This window comes from Tiliqua scincoides, chromosome 3 (assembly GCF_035046505.1).
Source record: "Tiliqua scincoides isolate rTilSci1 chromosome 3, rTilSci1.hap2, whole genome shotgun sequence".
In the NCBI taxonomy this organism is placed as follows: domain Eukaryota; kingdom Metazoa; phylum Chordata; class Lepidosauria; order Squamata; family Scincidae; genus Tiliqua; species Tiliqua scincoides.
Window position 1 is genome coordinate 63,919,300 of NC_089823.1, and position 26,977 is coordinate 63,946,276.

The window sequence follows — 26,977 nt, forward strand, 5'->3', positions numbered from 1 at the left end:
ACAGATAAAAAAACTAAAATTGTATTTGTGCAGAAGGAGGGGTGAAAGACAGGGGAATGCACACATGTATATGTTTGTTATCTCAGAGCCAGAGGAGCTTTCAATAAATTCATACTGACTCTCCAGAGAGGTCTCTGCTCTTATATGATAAGGGATGCTCTTTTATCACACATGAAACTGCATGCCATGATCAGACAAAGACTGCATATAGCTGCCAACTTAAGGGAGGTTCTGGGAGGAGAGGTTGCACTTAGTTACTGTATTGCTACTGGTCTAAAACCAGCCGCTTATGGTTGCCTTGGAAAACTGATTTCATTCTGATTTATGAGAACGTTCAGCAATTCTTAACATTCTTGCCTCATGCATAATATTGGTCAGTTCAAGATTACTCAGTACAAGACCACCTCTAATCATTGCAGTGAGTTGTAAATATAAGTTTTGCCTGCATGAGTTAGAAAAGGATCTGCATTTGCCATGATAATGTCTGCCCTGAAAGACTTTTGCCAAATGTTTACAAAGTTGTTATATTCAGCACAACTTGGAATTCAAAACTGTAAGGTCCGGCAGAGGAGAACAATCACCCTTAACTGTCTCTCTTAGAGGCAAACTATGCATTACAAAAAATACATTCATTTGGCCCTTTTTTCCTTTTCAGAATTGCACCATGTATGTGCACACATGTATTCGTGTGTGTAAGTGTAAGACCCTATGAAATAATGGTGGGGATATGGGCCTTAGCTCTTCACTGCACTGCAGTTTCTATCTTGAACTTTCCACGCTATTAAAGCTTCAATTGGCTTTCCAAGGAAGCTTCCCCCCCCCCACTATAAACAGAGCATGGGGGCACATGACTGACATAACAACAATCACTAAAGGGCTAAATGCTAAGGCCCTCAACTCCACTGCCACGGTTTTGCATGCTCCTCCATTCTATTCACAGTGTGAATTAAGTTATTATATTTTTATTTCATTTTTACAAAAAATAATACAGGGGGTTTTATTTTTACAAATTAATAATGCAGAGCTGCCTACATGGGGTTCTCAGGTGGCCTGTCATCTAGGCACTGATCAGATGCAGATCTTAGCTTCAGTGAGGTTGCTGCATCACCTGCAGGCCACTGTCCTGGTCAGGCTATTTATTTAATCAGGGCCAGCCCAAGACCTCTTGGTTTTGAGGCAGTATGCCAAATGCTGTCCCTGCCCTTACCCAATGGTGTACCAGCCTCTGGTACACGTACCAGCCTCTGCTTCTCCTACTCTCCAATGCTCTAGGTTAGCACTCTCATCCCCTCCACATTTCCTCTTCATCTCTGTCCTCCTCTTCCTTTTCCAATCCAGAGAACATGAGGAGAAGGACTGGAGGCAAGTAGGTGGACACTGATGGATGCCCCCACCCCACCAATCTGTTGCCTGAGGCAACCAGTTGGCCTCATGCATTGGCCAGCTGTACATTTAATGAATATAACCCTATTAAATAAAGCTACAGATCTGTCATACACGTTATTCAAAAAGAACCGTCCTTAATAAACGTTTTATAGTTTGTAGTCCTTGACGAATTTAATTAGTAGGTATTATCATTTTCCACAAATGTCATATATATGATTCAAAGGGTATTTGCACTGTAGTGAGTCATAACCTGACTGACAGATTGCCATTGATACATCATAGTTCCATATTCCAAGACACCAAAATTCCACTGAAAAAAATTCCTTACACACTAGAAAACATGCAGAACCCACTACTGATCCACTAAGCTACAGAGATCTGCACTGTTGCTTCCAGGTACAGCTTTCCAAAAGTGAATCAGGAGCATTTGGACATTAGTTAACTTCAGGTATTTGCATTATTTTCTTTCCTTCTCCAAGGAGAAGAAACTTGTCACTTATGTAACATCTTCTGTAACCGATTCTCATTTTACACTAAGATTGGAGGGAAGAAACCAAAAATACTCCTAACTACATCTTTAAGAGATACATAGCAACTCAGTATTGATCCAAAGGGCTTAAATATATAAACAGTCTTTTAAAAAAATACTGTTTCCTGAAATTCTTACTGCAACACCAATAAGGCAAAAATTACTGCAGTCTGATCCAATCCAAAGTTCTGCAGGACACTGTCTTGTATGCACAAAGTGCTCAAGCAGGAACTTTTCTATTCATTTGTGAAATATCTGTACATGTTTTTGCTGACCTTGTAAATACGGTTGATAAACTTTGATTTCTGTATTTTTCCTATGTTTGCTCCTAGACATCTGGCCATTTACTACAAAAGATCTAGTGAATGTTCCATTAAGTTTGTGCGCTACTGGTCAAAAGTCACCACCTGTTCCTGTAGCTAACATATAGAAGTGTTTGAAAACGGTGTTATTTACTTCATGCAGAAGTAAGATTATTGTGTTCAGTAAGACTTCAGCCAGAGGTTCCCAAACTTGGTGTCACAATGTGTGTCTGGAGGTGTTGCAGGACCCATGCTGGCCAAGCTGCTCAGCAGTGTGAGTCCAACACGGCGCGCTAAAGCACTTCATTGAGGTCTGGAGCAGCAGGCTGCGCTGCCTGCATAGCTGTGGAAGGGCCCATCTGCCCTCCCTGGCCAATTTTACATGATATTTGAGCTATTTCTCTAGGCGCAAATCCAGAAGTAAGTGCTGATGATGTCCAGCACACTGTGCGTCACTGGCACTCACATCCGGGTTCAGAACTCAATGGGGGCGACGCATGCTGGGTAAGTTTGGGTAGTGCTGACATAGGCTATAATCCTATCTTACTCACCAGAAAGAAACACTTCTACTAATATAACATCCTGGCTCTTCCTGCCATAATGTAAGAAAGGATACCATCATTATGGAAATATGGAAAACGCATAAATAGATAATTTTTATTTACACATCCCCTGCAAAAGCATCCCCAAGCACTATACAATGATTTGAAACTGCATTCAGTCTGTACTGATTAACACAAAGGTATGTCATCTTACTTTAGGGCAACTCCCAATGAATAAACTGGTCCAAGAAACTCAGTGCCAATTCCTCATCTCTCCTGCCCATCTGACCGTCTTCAGATAAACTGCACCCAGCTGGTTGTGTTGGTACAATAAGAATGTGCAGTTGTGTCACAGTGTGAAAGGAAAATATTTTAACGATGAAGGTGACAGATATGCCTTTGCAACTTATATTTGGAAGTTATAGTACTTACTATAGTAAGAAATTCTTACTTTTAACAGTGAGGTACATGGACTTGCTGACGTCAGCCCCCACATCATTGCTGACCTTGCAGAGGTAGTATCCACTATCTTCCTCCAGTACGTGCTTGATCAACAAGGAGCCATTTGTGAGAAGCTGAATACGCCCATTCAAGGCAATTGGCTGGAACTGAGGGACTCCAGCACCTAGTGGGAGAATTAAAAATGGATCAGAAGCTAGGAAAGCTAAGAAGAAGGCAGGAAACAGTGTTTGCTAGAGCTGGTGATAACGAGATAAAAACACAACGTAGTTTTCTGCATTTCTCATTTTTGTAAAAACAAACAAAACAAAATCCTATCTCCCTTCAGGGTCAGAAATCCCTACACAGAGCTACCCGAATCTGTGCCAGAGACTGAGCTTGCGCTGATTCAAATAGACCCATAGGGACTGTTGGGGCACAACAGAGAGTAAGGGAACTGATGTTTCCTACCCCCAAGGAGACCTCCAGCTGCCTTCCCAGGCCCCGCGGGATATAGCAGCAGCCTTTTTGGCATTGCTGTACCGAGGGACAGGCAGCCCTGAGAAGAATGGGCTGTAAGTGTAGCTAAAAACACTTCTCACAATAAACCAAAACAGTGGATTCGCGATTCAAATTTGGGAATGGCCAACATGCAAAGATTCATGCAATGCAAAGAGTCCAAGACAGTTTTAGCCTTTTTATTTTTTCAAACATATTACATGGCAAATTGCTTAATAAACCAAGGATTGCTTGGGGTATGCCCTGAGGGTCTGCTGTTCAAAGAAATGAAGTAAAAAAATTCAATCAGAACAGCACAATACTCAAGCCAGATCACCTCTCTGGATCTTGACCACTACTTTCACTGGAATGCTTGCAAGATGTGCTGACAGCACTGAAATCACTGATAAAATTTCACTTGACTTCAAAAGGAAACAGAACGACTGAAATTGCAGCATCAAATCTTCTTTAAAATTAACATCAGAGGGCAAAAATACCTTTTGAGTACTTCCAAACAATTGTCGGGACAGGATAGCCCTCTGCAGAGCAATTGAGAATCACAGCTTTTCCATAAATCCCATCTTGATCACTCGGTTGAACAACAAATCTGGGGGGAACTAGTATAGATGGGAGGAAAAAAAAAAGAACAAAGCATAAGGAGAGTGATGGACAAAGCCAAAAAGAAAGTTACAGGAAAATATTTGCTTTGCAAATTGGCCAAAACAAGTAACTCTGAAAAACATTACACATACACAGCTCGATCTTAAGAACGATTGTACCCAATGGTATGCATCAATCTCCACATTAGGACAATGCAACAAACTGTGTTTTCACCTCACATGCCCAGATGTCTCTGGTGAAGCGAAGGATTAAAGATGCTTAAGTGTGAAGTAGCAACTCAACTTCAGGAATTCCTAGAGAAGACAGATGATCTTCATCCTTTCCCTCAGGAACCCCCAATCTGGTCCACGGGGAGCCCCCAGTTTCCAATGAGCCTCTCGCCCTCCGGAAGACTTGCTGGAGCCTGCACTGGCCCAACGTAACTACTCTCAGCGCAAGGGTCAACTGTTTGACCTCTCGCACAACCTGTGAGCCAAGGGCTCCCTCCACTGCCTGCTGTTCCAAGTATGTGAAGCAGCAATGTCAGCAAAGGAAAGGCCAGCCTTGCTCTGTGTAAGGTTTTTCATAGGCCTTGAGCTATCACACAACGTTCATTCAGTCATATAATTTCCATCTCTAATATATCATTTATGTAAATTTATTCAAATTTTAAATATAAATTAATTCTTTTTTTCCCTGGCCCCCAATACTGTGTAAGAGAGATGATGTGGCCCTCCTGCAAAAAGTTTGGACATTCCTGTTCTAGTGGATGATCTATGTCAGGAACTGGATAGGGAGAGTGCATCAGTCTTGGTTCTGTTAAATGTCTCTGCGGTTTTCAGTACAATCAACCATTGTATCCTTCTGGCGTGTCTGGCTAGTGGCAGTACTAGGTGGGTGCAGGCCGCAACAGGTGACGCGCGGGTGTGGTGGTGGTGATGGACACTAGTGACCAAAATCGCTAAATACCATCATGTTATATACCATTCAATGCATAATTTACAGCAGAATGCAATGAAAATAACCAGAGTGAAATATTTCCATTCTATCAAAAGGTATGGCCAAAAAACCAGGAAACAAAAATGCAACTATTTTTATATGACAAAAAGTACATTTCTTTAATTCACAATGGACCAATGAGACTGATTTTTTGAAGAGCAAATGAGATGTTATTATGACACTGCATGGAACCAATAAGGTGTTAGTAAGGTGATACCACTAATGATCAAAATTGCTAAAATCACGGTTTGTAGGAAGAATACCATCATGTTATATAATATGTTATGTAATTGTATAATATATACCATTTGATGCATAATTTACAGCAGAATGCAATGATACAAACTGTGTTGAAATATCTGTGTTCTATCAAAAGGAATAGCTGAAAAACCAGTGGAGTAGGGTGATGGTACATCACCACACCCACCACCCAGGTCATTGCCCCGCCCACTGCATGGGAAGAGGTCCATTATGTGGGTGACACTCTGACCTCCCCATCTGGTGACACAAACCCTAGTGATGCCACTACTTCTGGCTGAAATATGGCCGGTGGCACTGTTTTGCAGTCCTTCCTGGAGAGCTGGTTCCTTGAAAAGGTGCTGGGGGTTGCCTGCTTAACACCAGGGGGGCACTATTCTATGGTATCCCATAGGGTTCTATCTTGTCACCCATGCTGTTTAACAGAATGGATATTCGGGGGTTGAGGGGCTGAGTGCAGGCCATTATCAATTTGTAGATGACAACCAGTTCTATCTATCTGTACCATCCACAGCGGAAGTGGCTGCAGTTGCCCTTCCCTGGCATTTGGAGTGGGTGATTGTCACGATATGAGCAAATGAAATTAGATCCAGAAAAAAAAAATTCTCCCAGTTAGGAGACGCGCTGATATAGCACTGATGTCAGCCTGATCTAGATGGGGCTGCAATTGTTCTTGAAAGGTAAAGTTTTCAGCTTGGGAGTGCTCTTGGACTCAACCTTGCTTCTGGATGTCCAGACAGTAAGCTGCTGCCTACAGTGCTTTCATCCAGTTTCAGCTGTCATACCAGCTGCAACCATTTCTGTGTACAGCAGACTTAGCCATAGTTACCTAGGCCCTCCTTACCTCTCACATTTAGGCTACTGAAATAGCTCTACATGAGGCTGCCCTTGGATCCTACAGAAACTTCCACTGCTACAAAGTGCAGCTGTTAGAGTACTGAAAGGAGTAAGCATAAGTAATGTCATGTTCCTGTGGTACCAGCTGCACTGCTCTCATCACTAGACCTGCCTGTGTGGCAGGGCAGTGCTGGATAGATGGTGCAACCAAGACCTTAACTCCCTGACACCATGATAAAATCTTTGATCCAAATTGACCACAGTAATGAATTTAAGAGAATACAAAAGGTAGTTATGAATGTGATGGTTCTCATTCTGCAGTAGCCAATGCTTTGGTCTTAGTAATTCTCATCTCTCCTCATGTGGCTAATATTCCATGAAAAAATATGTGCTTGAATATGAGTTCTTCATTCATTTTAATACATCTGGCTCTTCAGTCCATAAATGGTGACTTTTTGGCTCAGCTGACAGTGGGGTCAGGAATCTCCTTGTAAATGATATTTTAAAATAGCCCATGAGTAATAAGACAATTGCTTCAACAGAAATAAGATTGCAAGTTCAGATTTTAAATAGGTGAACTCATAAGATCATTAAAGATCAATATGATGACTAATGAGTTTCAGGCTTTAACAATGATGTAAAGGTTGAGACAAGCAAGCGCAATATACTATACAGTGGCACCTTTATTTGAAATGGAAAAGCAGAGTATATACCTACTCATTTGAACGTGTCTGAAACCGCATGATGTTTAATCTAATATTAACAAATAAAGGAAGACTCCTTTAAAATTCAAAGTATTATATAACAAATCTAGAAATCACAGAATCCTGGCTAATCCTCTGAAAAAGAGGTCAAAGCCAAAGTTATACATTCATAGAGCTTCTGTGCATATGGGCTGTTTCGTTAGTTCCAAGTAAATCCATGAAGGAGAATGACTGCAAAACTGATGCTCCTGCTGAAATTAACAGGGCAACTCCTAGGAAGAGAAATTATGGGCACTGGGATTGCAGTACTCCATAAGAAATCAATGAATCAAGTCATTTTAATATGTGATTAGCGGGGCTCCTGCACCCTGCTTGCATTTATTTATTTTATTTATTTATTTATTAGATTTGTATTCCGCCTTTCTCCCCGAAGGGCACCCAAGGCATAATATGGAACTGATGCCAGTGATGGTGAACGTTTTGGGCTCAGTGTGTCAAAAAATTGAAAAATGCCTGTCTTGGTTCTGCTAACATGTCTCTCTCTCTCTCTCTCTCTCTGTCACACACACACCCACACACACACACTCACTCGCACTCCCACCTTCGAACAAAAGAGAAACCATTCTTTACACCACTTCTTTCTGAAATGAATAGAAGCAGAGGGCACTGAGAAGCACATGCTGCTCCTGTTCACTTCAAACAGAAACCCTGGGGAAGAGAGGTTGCGCATGAAGCTCCCATAAATAGGAAAATAGGTTGGCATCCTCCCCTCCCCCAGACTGAGAAACAGAGGCATCCCCACCTCCCTTTTTTTTTTATATAATGCTTTATTTATTTATTACAGATACAGGTAAGGAAAATTGGATCGACTTAGGGCTAGGACTACATAGGTTACACAAGAGGGTGGTGGCCATCGATTACAACAAACATTAATCCACAGAAAATTAATAATCAATACAAAAATTATCATATTCTTTAACCCAACTGATTAATACTTTAACATTCCATATTTTTCCTCTAACCTTATCTATCCCATCATAAAAAAAACACTTCAAACTTTTACTTATACACTCTTCTTACCACTAAACTAGTCTCTAAAATAAAATCTTTCTTATCTGATTCTTAATTTCTAATATGACATCTAAAAAAGAAGTCTCCGATTACCATGGTATTACCTCCTTCAATATCTCTTATAACATGTTATACATCATTTTCCATAACTATCCAATCAAAAAAGGCTTCAAATTTTTACTTATAGACTCTTCTTACCACTAAACTAACCTCTAAAATACAATCTCTTATCTGATTCTTAATTTCTAATATCACATCTAAAAACAAATATCTCCAATTACAATAATATTATACTTCGCTTATCCACCACATATTTATTAACCCAAAATACAGGTTTAATATTTTCTCCAAAATAAATTGACATCTATAATTTATTTTATTTACCTTCTTTTTTATAAAATAACCCTTTTATTTGTCTTAATACCACTATATTTTACACAATACTTATATTCCAAAATTGCAGTTCCATCTAATTTATTTCATATATTTACCACTTTAATTTTCACAATACTTATATTCCAAATTCCCTTTTCATCCACTTTAGTTTAATCTAATTAATAAAATATTTATCTTAATACCACTTAATTTCCAGAATATTTATATTTCAAATTTTCATTTACATCTATTTTAATTTAATATGTTTAAAAAAAAATTCTATTTATTATTCAACCATTTTGCCCTTCTTCTTATTGTTTACTTTGTACTCTATCTTATTGGTGTTCCCTCTTAGTCCTACTGGTTCTTCCACTTCTTCTTTTTCTTCTTAAGTCCCCCCCCCCTCTGTTTTTCTTTCTTCTTTTTCATTCTGTTATTCTTGAATTCAATCCATAAATTCTTCCTCTTCTTGAGACAGCTTGCTCTCTGAACATTTCCTCTTTTTTCTTCCTTAAGATTCCCAGTTATTATAACAATTGCTTCTTCCATCTCGTGTCCCATTTCAAAATACTCCACTTCTTTAACTTCCCCTGACATCTGATCCATTCTTTTTTCTTCTCTATTGTTTATAATCTGTTCCTGCGAGTTTACAAGGGAGGAGCTTATTTGCCCAATTTGTTCAGAGAGTTATCTGACTCTTTGCTCCATTTCTCTTCTAAAATCCATCAGAAAGTCCACCAACAAGGCTTGGCTTTCATGATCATCTTTTAGATTTTCAAAAGCCATTTTTATCAACACCAACTCGAGCCACTTCCTGCAGGGCTACTTTCTAATTTTGTATCCAGGGCTACTTTCCAAATTTTTATATCCAAAAAAAGTCAATCAAATCCACAGTCAAATTAGGTTAGTATGCCTTTAAATGACCAAAAGAAAAAAAAAATTCAAGCCTCTTGCTGAGAAACCGAAACCGAAACCAGCAGTGTCCAGGCTTAAATAAAGGCTTTTTGCTGGGAAAATGAAGGTAAACTTTATTTCCTTCATTAAAGATTACTTATTTATTTCTCTTCGGTACATACCTTTAAAAAAATATAATCTTGTACTTACTCCAGCAGGGGAAATACCAATTCACCTATTCCCCCCCTGGGTGGCTGATGGCCAGCGTGAATAATCTTGAATTATCTCCTCCTCCTCCAGACTTCTTACTTACAGTTCTCAGTAAAACTTTTTAACGAGCCAAGTTCACTCACTCTTAATAGCTTTTTTTGCTGCGATGTTGTTGTATCTAGGCCGTGGGAGGACAGATTTTCAGCTTTCCGAGCTTCTCAAAGTTGTCGCCCGGGATAGATATGCTTCAGCACAGAGCAAAACAGAGAGAAATCCTTGAAATTGCCTGTTTCTAAGGACCCCCCGTTCAAGCTCTCAGCTCTTCGTACCGTCTTCCTGGCACCGAAGCGTGCCTTAGTTGTTTAGGCACATGAAAACAAACATATCTATTTCGCAGTCTCTTCGGGAACCCCCAAAGTTCACTGCAACTTCGCTGAAAGTTAGCTCCGCCCCCCCACCCCCCTTTCCATTTACTTACTGGACCATCATGTACAGCTCATCTCCCTCCTCCATGCAACTTCTCTTTGTTTGGCAGGACAGAGTGGGAGGGGAAGAAGAGGTGGGAAGCCTCTTGCAGGTTGGCAGCAGTGCCATTTGCCGGCTAGATCTACAAGTGTGTGCATAGGAGAGGGTAGGAGGTTGCAAAACTGAAGGGGGGGGAACTGAGAAGACTTTCACACAAGCGCCCTGAACTTTAATAGTCTCTGGGGCAGACTCAAGGACAGGCAAGCAACGTGCTGGAAGTGCCAACCAGTGGCTTATTGATTATCTTATGCCACAATCCTAGCATGGGGCCCCATCAGGTGCAGGGCCGATTTGGTGCAATCGGCAAAATCAGGTTAAAGCCAGCCTCGAGTGCAGGGTCACATATTTCTTGTATTTTTGTTCGCTCCGTTTCTTTTATAACTCAAGCAGGGAGAATAGTTGTACTGGTGAACACTGCATGTCACCCAAAATGTCATGGTGTGTCACCTCTGATGTGTGTGTCATAGGTTTGCCATCACTGTCTTGGGCAGTCAGCACATCTTTGACAACATGACTTTCGTAACCTGCATTTTCACAGGAAAGCTTGCCCTGGGATTTGGATTGACAGCACCCACTTGGCTGACTCCTGGCTCAGTTAGAACAAAGTGTGAAGCGAAAAACATCAACACACCTGTACTGTGGGCCATAGTGATCCCACTGAATCTCAGCAGAAGGCAACACACATACCCTTGGTTCTGTGTTTTAACTGTATCCTTCTCAAAGGGGGAGCAATTTTCAATATTCCCATACTCATATCTCTGGCAGGCTACCTGACTGATTAAAATGAATCTAAATGATTGGTCTGGACTACAGCCTTTCTACCCCCAACCATTGGAATATTTGCACTTTGCCTTTAGGTCCCACCATTAAAATCTTGATAGAAAATTTAATCATCCAAAGCAATAGTTGATCTATTAATGAGTGAGACATTAAGTCCAGTACTTTAGCAGTTATTACATTTGGTCATCACACCTATGGGGTCAATTTAGCTGGTTTAGCTAAAAATGTTTGCCTCATTTGCTGTGAAGTTTTTGAATAGATAGAGAGAGAGAGAGAGAGAGAGAGAGAGAGAGAGAGAGAGAGAGAGAGAGAGATGATCTATCGTAGATAATCATGCCAATTACAATGGGGCAATGACAACACTGATATTCTGTATATCGTTCAGAAATATATGCTTTGGTGCTGCCATAGAAATGGCAAAGGAAGCTACATTGGCTGCTAATACCACAAAGATTATTTGTCATTTTTGCTTTTATTTTCAAGTCACAGACTATGCTTTGCTTTGTTTACAAACACCACTGAATGTATACACTCTCTAAACCTCTATTCAAGGCTTGGGTGGGACCCTCCATTTAGCTCCATTTCTTTGATAGTATAAGACAACTGGCACGCATGCAGTGAATGCCATTTCAGTGAAATATTCATTTTCACTGTGAATGAAAGTGAAGTGAAGAAATTCATTTTGAACCATTTTGAGATCCCAGATATCAATAAATTATTTTTTAATTAAAAACTCAAAATTTCCTAAAGAACAGACTGATGAATCATCTTTAAGGAAATAGCAGTGGCCTGAGAGCTGCATTTCTTTACTCCTTCAATCACAATAAAATTCCTTCAGAATGTAGAGTAGGTCAGTAACTAATAATTTTAGGTAAAATCTATAGCTGTTTTAAAAAATATTTATTTATTTATTGGATTTGTATTCCGCCTTTCTCCCGAAGGGCACCCAAGGTGGCTTGTATATCTGTATCTGTATCTGGTATGTATAAATATCTGTATAGAGCAGGGGTGTCCAAACTTTTTGGCAGGAGGGCCACATCATCTCTCTGACACTGTGTCGGGGGCCAGGGGAAAAAATTAATTTACATTTCAAATTTGAATAAATTTGCATAAATAAATATTATGAGATTAAACTTCCCCTGGGGGCTGGGGATAAGAATAGGCCCTCAGTTTGGTTGTACTTGTCGTAAGAGGCGACTAAACAGCCACCGGGTAGATGGGACTCGTCAGCCTGGGAAGGCAGCTCATCTGAGAGAAGGAAAACTCTGATCACAAACCTCCACTGCCTTATGGCTACATCCAGTTATGGAAAAGGCTTCAGGAGTCAACCTCGAGGCAAAATCCGGAGCCGGAGTCCCTGAGGCAGTTCATGGCTGAACACAGTCATGTTCTGGCAACTCCTGCGACGCCGCTGGAACCAATCGTATTGGCCTCTGCCTTTCCATTGGACCATTTCAGCGACGTGGAGAGGGGGGATTTGCTGCATGGGTAACAGCCCATCCTCCATATCTACTTTACCCAGGCTTCGCGCACTGGAGAGGACACTCTGTTCCAGAACCACCATTCAGAGCGCGATACCATAGTCTTCTAAGACTGAAGGATGCCAAACTAAAACTTGTATGAATGAATGAATGATAGTCTTGCAATAGCTCAAGGCCATACTTTCCTTCACTGCTGTTGCTGCATCACAGATATGAAACAGCAAGCGGTGGAGGACCCTGTAACCCTGAAATCAACCCTGTAAAGTAGGTCAGTGCTATTCTCCCAACAAGTGGGGGCAGAGTGGGGGCAGAGGGAGTAAGGATTGCTTAAAGTCAAATAATAAGTTCAAGACAGGAGCAAGTTTAAGGGCCCAATCCTATCCAACTTTCCAGTGCCAAAGCAGCTGCAGTGCAGCCTTGAGGAAAGGGAACAAATGTGCCCTTACCTAGAGAAGGCCTCCAGGTTTCCCCCTCATTGCAAGATACAGTGTATACCCCATTGCCATGGCTGCACTAGAGCTTGAAAACTGGATAGGATTTGGCCCTACATCAGGAAGGAATCTCCTAATTTGGAACTCAGACCCTTATTCAAAATACTATAGAGCAGCATTTCCCAAACTGTGGGTCACGACTCAATTTTTGGTAGGTTGTGGGCCCGCCATAACCAGGATGCTGCAGGACAATATGGCGTGGAACCTGGAAGTGACCCGCTTCATTGGCTGCTTTGCGCCAGACCACCCTGCAGCTTCCTGCTCTAAAAATAGGGTCATGACCTGACACACAATTTGAAAATCATGGCCAATGATGTGCCATACTGCCCTGCAGTAGTCACAGACCCACCACGGACGAATCTGAGACTTTTTCAGGCCAGGTGCAATCCTTTTGGCCCTCTCATGGAACACTAGCAGCTGGCTCTAAAGAGCTCTAGTCATGGAGCCAAAATGCAGCAAAGAGCAGTCCAATAGCTGCTTTATCATATCACTTATGGAAAGCTGGTTCATCTTATAGCATCAAAAGTCATTTTAACAGGAAAGTAACTTCATTGCAGCTCGCAATGACCATTGGTGATTGTTTTTATTTGTTTTTCCATGGTGCTTTTTAAACATAATAAGGCACACAGTGGACCAGAACTTCATGAGCAGCAGAGAGAGATGCAATAGATTCCTGGCAAACCATTAGGGGGTTTAACAAACCAGATTTGACTCATGGGCTGCCTGATGAGCAACAGCCCCATAGTACCATGTGAAGTCAAACGGCAATCAAGAGCAGACACAAACTCAATATGTGAATGAATACAATTTCTAACTACAAAGATAGCCTGAAACATACCCCTATTAGCAAGGCTTGCTTGCCAATTAGCATAATTTTGCTCGTCTTCTAAATTAAAAATTGACAGGCTCAAGTCTAAAACACCGTGGAAAATAATCTAACAGCAGTTCAAATGCTTTGAACCCAACAAACGGTACTTCAAAATGTTTTCCATATATTAAATCTTGTGGCTTCCAGCTGTACATGAAAACATTTCTTGATTGTTGATTAGGTTCACTTGCAACATGTTCAAAGAGTCAACCTTGTGTTTTTTATGTTACTGTGGTGTGTATTTTCTGACAACAGAAGAGGGATTATCGTATATTCCAGTAGCTTGCATCTTGCATCAAACAGATGCCACCTGAAAATCCTGTTGCCTTATATCTGATTGCTGCCATTCAAACTAATTACATCTACTTACCTCTCACAATTAATTGGCTTTGGTGCTCCACGGCTGCTGCATCATTTCGTGCTATACAGGTATAATTTCCATTGTGCATGAGGGAAAGATTAGAAATCCTTAAAGAGCTGGTGAAGTCTATGTTGTCAATGGTTACCCCAAGACTGGCTGGAATTGGCCTTCCATCCTTCTGCCAGGTGATTGTGATTGGCAAATCCCCTGAGACCACAACACATGGAATGAAGACTCTCTGTCCAATGGAGAACCTTGGAAACTCAAAAGGCTGGATAAAAGGTGGCACTGAAACAAAAAAAGGGAGGAGGAAAATAGTGTTAGTCAAAGAGTTGCAACTCTGGTAGCATTCTTGCAGGTTACTAGGTGGAGATATATCACTACCAGTCAGATGACATGTAAAGCACTGAGATATAGTAAGAATCTGATAGCTGTATAACATTTTCCCAAACTGTTTTGATTGTCAGGTCTTTAATATTAAAATGTCTCCATTTCTTCCATTTGGTTCTTGAAGTCAATGAGAATTAAAGGCATCCACTAGAAAAGGCTGCATTTTGTTCTTGGATTGATTAATATTGCTCAAAAAATAGTAACAGAGAATGGAATGAATTACTCTTCCAACTACACAGAATAATAGCTTCTATGATAGAATGCAGGACCAGTCCAATCATGAGGTTATTGGAACCTGTTGCCTCATGGGGGGAAGCAGCAAGGTGGCAGGGATGACCCCATATTCTACCTGCCCAGTAGCTCCACCTGGCTGTCCCATCTTCACCTCGTCCACTTGGACAGTGCAGGTGACAAATATGCGGACGGGAGAGCTTGCTTCCTCACATGGAATCTACCACTCTACTGCTACTTCTTGCAAAATGTCTGATAAAGAGAATGTTCCCAGTATTCTCTTTGCCCACCACTTTACAAGAAGGGCTGGCAGAGCTGTAGGCTCCACAGGAGAACTATGAGTGTGGTAAAAATAGAGAGGTGAACACACTAGGGGAGTGAGTGAGTGAGTTGGGGACAGGGGAGGAAGAATTTTGGGGTGGGTTCAGGCAGCAGAGAACCTCGAACCACAAGTGCAGGAACTTAACAATTATACCTGAGCTCAGACTTCTTAGGACAAACAATGCAGCCTGACCTTATCATCAGTTGTCTGTCCAATATAATATGTAGCCTACACGTTCGCAGATACAGCTGCTGCTCCTCAGCAATATTTCTGAAATTGTGTTTTCAAAAACTATTAGTGAAAATTATCACTGGAAAGCTATCCAGGAATATGTCAATTCACACATTATACGTCTTCCATGGGTTTGTACTCCCAGGTTCAGGGGAGACAAATTGCACAGAAATGCATCAAAATATGCCAACCACATTTAGCCATCCTCATCCGATGAAATATGACAATAGCTCTTCCATTCCAAGCTCTGCAAACACCGCTTTCATCTGAATGTATGAATTACCTTTTACAGTCACGTGCACGCTCTGGCTAGTGGACAACTGGGGTTGAACCAGAACATTACACATGTATTCACCCTCATCCACCTCCTTCTGCACATCTGAGAGTTTCAGTGTTCCGTTGTTTTCAAATGCCACTTGACGATGGTTAAACGGAAGCAGGTTGGAATTCTTGTACCACTTAATGGAGTAGTATGGATAGCCAATGACACGACAATGAATGAAGGTGTCCCGCCCTGCGATTGCTGTGATATTTCTCATTGGTCGAATGCTTGCTGGTCCTGTGAAGGTAAAAGGAAACTCTTGAAAATAACTTAAGGGTATATTCGGCAGAGAAAATATTCATTTGTTCTAAATACACAAATCTTTTAGATATTGGAAATCATACTATGGGACAGTTTTTACTTCAAAGAGCCACTTAAGGAGTGATATCCTGATCACGTTGTGCTTTTTAGTTTCTCTAACCCTACAGTAGGCACACTACTTAACTGGCCTGCTATATGCTTGCATCACTGGAAAAAAAAATGTGATAAAATCTGTGCTGAATTTCAAATTAAAGGCTGGTGAAGATTGAATCAATGTGAGCTATGATAGAAAACCTTAGGTGGAACCAGTACTACTTATGAGAGCACTGAGAACGCTGATATCTATTTTGATTTGTGTGTTAATTATGATGATGAGTACTATGCCACAAAGACCTATCAATGAACTGAAATATATGTGGGTATCTATAAGGAACATAGGCTCTTCAAAAGAAGACAGCTACATGCAAGATTAACAAAAACAATTCTACAATATATATTTTTACAGTGAGTTGTTTAATATAGGGAAAGAGCTAACAAATTACAGTTTCTACATGAGTTTGCATAGGATAATGGAGACAGCATTAAAAAAGTCATTCTTTGCATTCCGTGGTAAAGCTCATAGCATGCAGCAATCTTCTTTACTACAGTGAGGTTTTTTTTGTTTTTTTATTGTTTGTTTTTTGGAGGAGCTGATTTGACAAGCACCTCTTACGTTTATTCGAGCCTGGTACAGGACGACTCCAGCAGAGTTGTTGGCAGTACAACGATAGACTCCACCATCTCGGACCTGAGTGCTGGAAATGTTCAGGTAGCTGACCACATTCCCCTCGGAGGTGATGATCTGGCTGATGCGGTGATTGCCATCTTTAATGACGGGATCTTCATCTAACGTCCATGTGATTGTGGGAAGAGGAGTCCCCTTCACATTACACATCAAGGAAACACCCTCTCCTGGACTTACCACCTTCTCACTGAAGGCAGAAATTATTTTGGGAGTTCCATCTGTAGAAGAAACAAAATCTTAATAAACAAGTGTGTATGTAAGGGAAATGCATGAGGAATCCCTCCATCATGCCTCAAGCCAAGAAGAAGCCAAACTGATGCTTTTTCAGAAAGAATAAGCCATAGATAAAACTATCAACTGCTACTTCAAGGGGTTCAATACACCCTCTCTTTTTAATTACTACTAAAATGTGCCCATGATCAGGGACTAATCTAGAACAAGACATCACAACACTGATCCTTCTGTTCTTCTCCCACCCCAGGCAAGTTCTACTTTCATTTCTAACCTTGTTCCTCACTTTCATTCACTCCACATACCATACAACCATCATGGTTCCCTCTCTCACCACAACCAACCCTGTTCCTTGGTGAGAATACTATATGCATTCTTCTCTTAACCATGACAGATCACCTCCCAAGCTCCCTTGGTGAGGTAACTAACATGATGAAATGAAGAAGATTGATTTGGGGATGGGTTGAATGCTTGACATATCAAAAATACATGGGAAGATCAGAACTCAGCACATCTAGTCACAATCCAGATTGAAATTTTTTCACTATTCACTAGGGCTGCTCTACACATTACAACTGCTATGAGAAAGACCAGTATTTACATGTTTTTTATTTTTTATTTTTGAATTGGCGTGGTATGTGTATTTTATGATATTTTATATTTTGCAAGACACTTTGGATATCCATGTGGTTAGCAGCGGAACTATAAACTGTCCTTCCCTCAGAAACACATAAAAGTACTATAAAGACATAATATTAGAATGCCCATGAGTCTTTAAGTACCCATGTATACAGATCTGAGTACTCTAGGCCATAAATGGTTCCACTTGTGAACCTAAAGATAAGTGAACATTCATGTGTTATGCTTACAGTTTTCATGTATATTGTAGGAAGCACTGGTGTCTCCTGCACCAATCATATTGCATAGAGATGTTCTAAACTTAAAAAAATGCATTCCTATAATTAATCAAGAATACTAAGGTTCAGTTTAAAGCTGTCTTACCACCAGTAAACAACTACCTATACCAGCACCATGCCTGGGGCAGCAAATCAAGTTTTGCCAAAAGTATAAGTCAGTGAGTTCCAAACTTTTTCAACTGGCTGCTCCCTTAACCTACTGGGCCATTGGCCACAGCTCCCTGTTAGAGCTACAGTTCTATACATTGTATAGGGCGGCGGGTTTTCCATGAGGATTCTGCAGCCTGTGCAATCGTTGCCATAAGTCAGCCACTCTCCTCCTCCTTCAACACCATAGTTCTCTGGGTTACTTAGCTATATGTTTGGAGTCAAGCTTTATAGGTGAGGCTACAGGTGAGTCAGGCGGCTACAGGTGAGACAGGCTACTATAGGTGAGTCAGGCTACAGGTAAGACAATGCAACCAATGGGAGAGATGTGGTTGCAGTAAGAGGAGGGAAAATAGCATGTAAACTGTAATCCAGGGCACCAACAGGTTGCGAGAACAAACTGAATTTAACACAAGAGAACTCCTTTACCCTATACAGCAAACTAAATCTTATGGAAATAACACATTTTAATTCAACAGACCATCTAAAGCTGCAGGACAGCAGTGACATATATCAAGAGCATGAAGTGCTCTTTGAATACAAAAGTGCACTGCACACATCCTGTGAAGGTGTGCAGATCTTTGTGCATACACATAACAGATCTTCGGAATTGCTTGAGCTCTCCTTTCATTTCGTTTCAGCTCAAGAACCACAGATCCTGCTCTGTTGACGTGACCTGCAAACTGCAAATCACACTATCGGCTGCGGGGTGGGGGTGACAGTGGATGAGAAAAGTGGCAGTGCTTCACTTGATCTGCCCAGTCTAAACGGAGCTTCCTTGCACTGGCATTTTCTCCACACTGCAACATGTCAATATGCCAATAAGGGCATCAGGTGGATAGCTATCCATTCATTCTCCTTTTCCCTAACTTTATTCTAATCCTACTGAAGAAGCAACATAACAAAAGGTTTCTTGCTTCTCTTCCCACTCCTCCCAACGGCTCCCATCCCTCTTCCTGTGCATTAGGCACTGTCGTCATTCAGAAGACAAAAAGCCACAGGCTCTTTATCCTGAATGGAAACTGACACACGACAAATAAATCAGGGAACATAGTCTGCACCCCTGCCCTTTAAAAAAAAAACTCAAGTGACAAGCTTTTTGGAGATGAAAGCAGACATTATTTTCCCAGTGAGACCTGAGTGTCTTTGAAATCTTTCCTGCTGTCGTTCTGTGATAACCTGCACTCTCTCGACATCATTATAGATTATCAATATGCTCTTTAGGCTTTCTTAGTCACAGGAGATGGTTGCCGAGGTAACTGGGTGCAGGTAGGTAATCTCTTTTTTTCTGCTTCCACTGATGATTCTAAAAATAGTGGTCATGCCATGACTGCACTATTGTCTCATTAGCTCTAGACAAATTGATTGCTTTCCTTACTTGATTATTATGAGGAACACTGTGTCAGTTATTTGTTATGAGTACCATATTTTCGACAGACATCCAATCTATCCAGAACAGCAGCGCCTGGAAGTAAATGTACATAACAGAACATGGGAATGTCTCCCCCTCCCACTGCAAGATACATTAGTTAAAATAAACTTTTTTTTAATTAACAAATTCAAAATTGATTTCTGGAGGCCATTATTAATTAATACTTTGCTGTTACAATTAGCTTATCAGTCACCAAAGCGGGTCTTACTGCAAGACAAAACCTATTTCAAAATCCTAGGAAGAAATGGAGATCTGAAGCAACACTTCTAAGGAAGCATCTGATCAGAACGCTTCCTTATCAGCACTGGAAACAGTGAGGAGACCAAGCAGGTTGCACAGGATTTTGAGAGAAAAGAAGCCTTTATCAGTCTTGTCCAATTGGCACCACTCCCTTGACAGATCATGACACATTCTCACTTGGTACTATACTATCAGCCTGGTACGTCTGCCTGCACCAAATGAAGAACCCTAGAAGCAAAGGCAAAGAGAATGCCCTTTTATTTCATCTATGCTACCCAGAGAAACATTTGTAGGGTATCTATCTTGCTTTCCCATGCCATTGCTAGTCATTTCTACACCAGGCTTCCATTTATTCATCCTCTTATTGCCAAGTCCTGGCATTACACATGTCCAAAAAGACCATTGAACCTTTTGTGTGATTTGTTTTATGACATTGGTAAAACACTAAAGTAAGCCTAGACTGACCCTGTGGGAATTGAGTGGAAAATCCAGGGCAACTCAAGAATGCACATATACCTTAATCCCAATCGCCCAATTACAAGCAGGGAGATCGGAGTTTGTGTGGCCTGGCTGGAACAAGCGAGCCCCTTCCCCTGCAAGGGGACTGGTGGAGGGTTGTTTCTGGGGGGGCAGAGGTATTTTAAGGACACAGCAACAGCCCCCCTTCCTTCTTTGCTCATGGGCAACTAAGTCAAACCTAGACTGACCCTGTGGGAATTGAGTGGAAAATCCAGGGTAACTCAAGAATGCACATATACCTTAAAGAGTAATGCTGCTGAAATTCCAAATTTTATTGCTCAGAGACAGTGTCCCTGCTGCTTGTTGCTCTACAGTTGGTCAACTCTGAAAACATGATAAAACCCCCCAGGGAGGGGGACTGGCTTCAGCTGTCTAATCAAGTAACAGCTAGTCAAAGTCACAGATTCCCCACTGTTTTATCTCCAGCCCCCATCTCCCAGAAATATTCAGTTGTTTTAGGCTGTAGGCACACAGCAATTAAGAAACTGCAAGGACTAACCTCCTGTTTGCTCTGCCCTACTACCCTCATCAATCCTCCTGAACACAAAACTGTCAAATGACAACACAAAAATAAACATGCTCAGTCTGGACCTCTGCCCAGAAAATTATTCTGAAACTTTGATCTACGACCTTGAAAACAAGTCCACTCAAAACTGAAAAGAAAAATTACATAATGTAATCATTAGTTTAATAATATGAATATAGCACTTGACTGTGGGGGCTAATATTGCAACTCTGTCCAAACTCTGCCTGCATTAGATGCTTCTATGAGCCTAACTAACTGAACTTAAGCTACCATTTTTCTTCAAGAGTATAACTGTAATGTACATTTTTATACAGAATGCTTCAAAGTACACAGCATACCCTAAAACAGGCAATGACTGACCTTCTAGCACCACCTGAACATAGTCTTGTGCGGACATCTTGTCCTTTCGTACAAAACACTGGTACGCCCCACCATCGCTTTTGGCCATGCCGTCCATAATAAGGGTCTCATGATTGACCCCAATGATCCTCACATTGTTCCCAGGGTTGATGATTTCGCCATTCCGGTACCAGAAGAGTTCATGGTCCTCTGTTCCAGTCACACTGCAGGACAAGGACACTTGACTACCGACGCTACTCTTAACTTTCCGTGGATTGATTGTGGCTTTAAGAGGCTCTAAGGAATCAAAAGAAAAGCAAAAGGGGGAAAACAAGAAAACAGCCCTTTAAAATAAGAAACAGCATTAAGAGATGTTAATAATTAGTAGATGATCCAAACACACAGTTGCTATGCACCAGAAAACCACAGTTAACTCTGCTTTTCCCAGGGACAGCACCAAGTTTTTGCAGACCCTTGTAAAAGAGGCTATCTATGGGTCTTTCTAGTCCATTAGGAGAGTAGATATGTTTTTTTTTTTAAAACCTAAACCAATGTTCTTAAGTATAAGTTCTTTTTCTTACCACAGTCAGTTTCAAAACAGATTGAGGAAGGGGTTTCTAGGACTACTCTCATTAACTTTTTTTTTTTTACTGAAATATATGCCTGAAATTACACCAAGATTGCTGATGCAGGCGTGGCTTACGTATCAGTCCACAGATGCATGCTGCTGAGTATAAATCGAGTAGAAACCAACCACAGTTCATGTACTGTGAGTGAGAACATGAAGCAAAATGGTGCTGTGGATAACAGCAAGAAATGAAACATAGGGCAGAGGCCATTTTGAGATCAGCTGTGCTAATTGCAGTGTTTTAAGCAAAAAAAAATTGTTTTACACTTCTGTCTTCTGGTGCATGTCCAAGTGTTTTACATTTCAGTGCTTCATGTACTTAATACAGCAACCCTTGCCATAACACTGGTGGATCTCCCATAAATTCTATCATCTTGTATAGTATACACTAATTCTCATTCTGGTTCAGTATCAGTATTTCAACCTTGCCACTAGTAATAAACATTGGAAAACTTATTTCTTTGTTTGTAGTGTGAATTAATGCATTACAGATGAAGAAATACCAATAAACAGCTTGTTTTACACTATAAGCAAATTAAAATCATTATTAAAATGCAATATATTATCTAGGATTCAGTTTAGAAAAATAAATAATTGAGTTTCAATAGATTCTGGTGTTTTGATTTATTTTGACTGTAAAACCATTTAAGATGAGGCTAACCAAACTTTTTAGAATACAGAACAGGGAAAGATGAACTAAAGATTAAAATGGGCAATTTTTTCCTCCTAATGACCTCAGTGTATTTAATATGCTTTCCAGTTGTAGCCTTCCCTTTTGTTTGCTTTATTCACACCCTGACATTGCAATGTTATTTTTTACTTGCAACTCACAGATTATGAAGCCTGTATATACTGAGACAAGGTATTTCTTTTCCCCCTATTTAAACCCTAACATTCTTCACTGTGTCCAACATAAATCCATTCTTTGTTTCTATGAAGTATGCTCATACAGTTTAAAATTCACTTACGTTTTACATGCAAGCGGCCTATCACTTCGGCTGTACCATAATTGTTCCACACTTCACACACATAGTTGCCGGAGTCTGATGGGCGTATGTTTTCGATCAGCAGGCCAGTGACTGTTGGCCGGAACCTACTGTCAGGCTCCCAGGGAACATTGTCCTTCAGCCAGCGATACTTTGGTGCTGGGTGTCCAGATGCTTTGCAAGGCAGCTCCACTCGCTGCCCTGCCATGGCTTTACGGTGTTCAAACCCATCCAGAATAGATGGAGCCGAATTTGCTGGGTCTAGAAAGGAATATACATATTAGGACTATGACATTTACAGCCTAATCCTCTCCCCTACCATTCCATAGTAGCACCTACAGAGCATGCACTGCATGCAATGGGGGGGGGGAAGGTATCAGTTAGCCAGCAAGAGGAAACTAAAAAACTATGTATTTCCTCTAGTGGGCTACCTGATTGCCTATGGGTCTCTTTGGGCCCATGCCATTTTGCTGGTGTAAGCCAGAGCAGAGGTTTGAACATCACAGATAGGAGCTGGTGAGTACTTTTGCCACCAAGATCATCTCCCTCCAGCCCACTCCCTCCAACAACACATCAACACAGTTCACGCTGAAGGAATATAGTCTTTATGTCTCAGTAGAAGATTCATATATGGAAGATCATGCATTGCAATTTGTAGACCAGTGGTTCCCTGTAGCACCAGGACCCACATTTTAAAACAACACTCTTATCAGGACCCACCGAGGTTTATCAGACTTTTCAAAAAGGAGATCTAGAAAGAAATAATATTTTATTCATCTGTCTGTTTCTAATAATAACCAGAAAAAAGACCCTCAAACATTTATCTCCCTATATTTACACTTACTTGTAAACCTTAGGAGCTCAGCTCCATGCACGACAATTAGCAAACTGCAGGAGCTCAGCTCTTTGCAGAATAATTAGCAGCTACAGTATCTGATCTCAGGGCTTGAGGCAATTAGTTATCTGATCTACCATAACTCTTTGGCGACCCACTCACCTAAATCAGGTTCCAACCCACAGTTTGGGAACCACAGTTCTAGATACACATCACAAATACACACCTTTTGATTGCAATGGCCTCTTTTGATTGGTACCAAATAATTCAGTCATCTCAATGCACTAGCGAACCATGCATAAGGTATAACACATTCTGTTTATCATACATTCCCCACTCTACCAAACCTCCCCTTATCCTCCTTTGCCACAATTTTGACATCCTTCCCTACCCCCAACAAGTCACATAGTTTAGGAATGGTTGTTAGCAATGGATGTAATAACTGTTGAGCTGCTCTGGGTCTCCAATAATGTTTACAGATCAGTTATTGGATGAATATATACATGACACTTTTCCCGAAAAGCTAGTTCCTGCACTAGACATTGAAAAATAAAGCACTTGCGGGTGAAGGTGTAATTTCATACCAGATACAAAAAGTCTAGCACTGTTGCTCTGTCGTGTTTCTCCAGTGTATCTGTGCCGGGTGATACAGCGGTAATTATACAATCCATCTTCATTCTGTACATCTATAATATACAAGGCTCCCGTGGATGTGATGAGAAATCTAGATCCTGAAAGACACAACAGCACATTAGAGTTTAACAAACCTTTAAAGTTTTATAACTCTCCATTCTTCTGTTCAGAAGAACGGCACGTGTTCCTGTCAGACTCCATCGACATACATTTGTTGCCAGCTATTATATTTCTAAATGATTGGTGTAGCAATACCTATCTTTAAAGTCAAATGCACTTCCTAAAGCATTACAATTTTAAGGGGGAAAAACCCCCTATATTGTGGAATTGCTCAAGAAAGATATAATTAATTCAGTATTCTTCAATGCTGCAGCACAGACAGCATAAGATATTTAAAATAACACTGAAGAGAGCTATGAAATTACTTATTAGATGTGAGTCAGCTAGTATAAAATACAAAGGCATATTATTTTATTTTAGCAATGAACCTGAATATGAGACATATCATAATTACATGGGCTGATATACATAATTATATAAGATGATATGCATAATAAAACAGTGTGCCAAAAGAAGAGAAGAGAAAAACCAAAACGCAGATTTGAAATCAGAATGTGAAGGGAGGGAAAGGGGCTAATGGTACTAAAAATAAGCTTTTTAGTATAACATTTATTTCCTGTTCTTCCTCCAAAGAGCTGGGAGCATGGGAGCTAGCTATAGTATTCTCACCTCAAGTCTAACAGGGTCCATTTCCTCTGCCCATGAAAGACAGAAGAGGCCCGACAAGACAGTGGTCCTGAAATTAAAGCCAGGGCTTGAACTGGAAAGTGTGTTGAGAAGTTACCTACAAAGAGATATTGCACCAGTGTCTGACAGGTTGAGACTGGAGGGGTTTTGGAGGAGATGGCTATTCCATCCCTTCCTACATCTTCAGCTGGGACCTCCATCCTCCTTAAATAGCAGTGAAGGTCTCAGATGGCTTTTATCTGCAGTTATGAGCTTCTAACCTTGCTTGAATCACCACTGTTCCTTAGGTCTCAGGGCAATGGTGGAGGCCCCACTACTAGAGTGGAGGGCCCAGATTTTTTTGGTGGTGGTGGGGGGGGGGGAGGAAGACAGGACTGGATCTTCCAATATCTTGGTTGCCTTGGATGGGGTATCACTGGGTGGGGGGGGGGGTGACTATGGGAGTCCTTTAAGAGCTGTTAAGTCTTTTGGATTCCTTCTGTGCCAAGACCCTGAGCAGGTTACTTGTCCTCCTCCTCCCCAGAAGTGGTCACAACAGGGTTCAGGCACAGATGAGTCCTGGTGGAGAACTAGATTATTCTGAGAAATACTGATTGATTCTGAGACCAATCCTATCCTCTACCACCCCCACACCAAAAATGGCCACGCTGTACCCAGTGTGGGGAGGGGAGGTGGAAGGATTGGGAGGTCTCAGAAAAGGATGGGAATCATTTCACCCTTCCATAAGCTTCCTGCTCCAATGAGCCTCTTTGGGCCTGTGCCAGCTGAGGAGGGAAAGAGGATTGGCGGCTTGCAAAAGAGGGAATAGAATCCAGCACATGCCATTGCTGTCAGATTCACCCTCTTTTGCAGCCGCCCCACCCCTGTCCCTCCCCACTCCCCACTATAGTGTTACCTGCTCCCCAGCAGGTGCAGTGACAGCCAAAGAGTGCTGCTGCAGCACTCCCCAAATAGCTACTGACTGAGCACTACACATGCTGTTGGTGGCCATTTTGCAACAGCAGAACTCTATTCCACTGTCACAGTGCACTCTGGCCAGCAGCACAATTCTGCATAGGACTGAGCTGCCCAGGTGATCTAGCAAGTTTCATAACTCAGTGGGAATTCAAACCTGGGATTTTCAGCCCAACATTCTACCTGCTACACAAATATTAGCAAAGCAGCCATGTACAGGTGCTAGTTTTACAAATTAATTCACTAAATTCGAATAGGTTTCCTATGTACACCTGGTCAGTGGCATAGCTAATGATCATGTAGCCCAGCGCCAAGCTCAAAATGTTGCCCCAGAAGCGATGTCACAACCGGAGGTGATATCACATCCAGGCTTTTTAAAAAGTGAAAATTGGGAGGAAACCACCTCCTCCCCCCAGCAGCTCACCACCCACTTGCTCTGCTGCCTCCCCCCAGTCAGTGGCATAGCTAAGGCATCTATCTGCAACCAAGAAGATTTTGTAGCCCCTACTGCAAGACAAAATCAAATTTAATTAAGTAAATAAATAAAAAGTTATTGGATCCATGCTGAATCATAATAACATCTCATTGGCACTCGGAACAAACAGTCTCATAGGTCAGTTTGGAGTTAAGTAAATCCACTTTTTGTTCCACAAGTCAGTTGTGTTTTCATTTTCTGGTTAATTGACCATAACATTTGATAGAAAACAGATATTCCAGTGCCATTTGTTTCATTGCACTCTGCATTAAATTATCTTTCCAATGATATATATCATGATCGTATTATTCATTCATATCAAGATTTTCACAATTTTGGTCACTAGTGTCAAGCTCAGCTTGTTGCCCCCCTAATGCTTGATGCCCGGTGCAATTGCTACCCCCTGCACGGCCTTAGCTATGCCACTGCACCTGGTCTATACACAGATGAATGTGTGGGAGTGGTCTGCTGGGAGAATTGTGCTTGTTGTTCTCCCCATGTCTGAGGTTCTGCCTGCACACAACCTGCGGGCATATATCTTAATGCATGTAGGCTCTGAAAATCCAATCAGTATCCTTGAAAAAACAGAGGGTGAGAATTACACATACAGAACCTGCCTGTATAGGCATCTAGTCACACAGGTTGTTGAAATCATGGCGATTGAGATGACACCAGAAT

General features: G+C 41.2%; 1 protein-coding gene across 2 annotated transcripts in view; it reads right to left on the reverse strand.

Annotated features, from left to right (window-relative positions):
* The window catches only part of DSCAM (DS cell adhesion molecule), a 300,249-nt gene that overhangs the window by 135,724 nt on the left and 137,548 nt on the right, over positions 1-26,977 (reverse strand). For both annotated transcript variants that reach the window (XM_066619665.1, XM_066619664.1), the window contains exons 2-9: positions 24,075-24,221; positions 22,638-22,916; positions 21,063-21,338; positions 16,612-16,908; positions 15,607-15,882; positions 14,159-14,437; positions 4,193-4,312; positions 3,211-3,384 (exon numbers count right to left, since the gene is read on the reverse strand). In XM_066619665.1, coding sequence (XP_066475762.1) covers positions 3,211-3,384; positions 4,193-4,312; positions 14,159-14,437; positions 15,607-15,882; positions 16,612-16,908; positions 21,063-21,338; positions 22,638-22,916; positions 24,075-24,221 — 1,848 coding nt within the window. The remainder of the gene's footprint in view (positions 1-3,210; positions 3,385-4,192; positions 4,313-14,158; positions 14,438-15,606; positions 15,883-16,611; positions 16,909-21,062; positions 21,339-22,637; positions 22,917-24,074; positions 24,222-26,977) is intronic.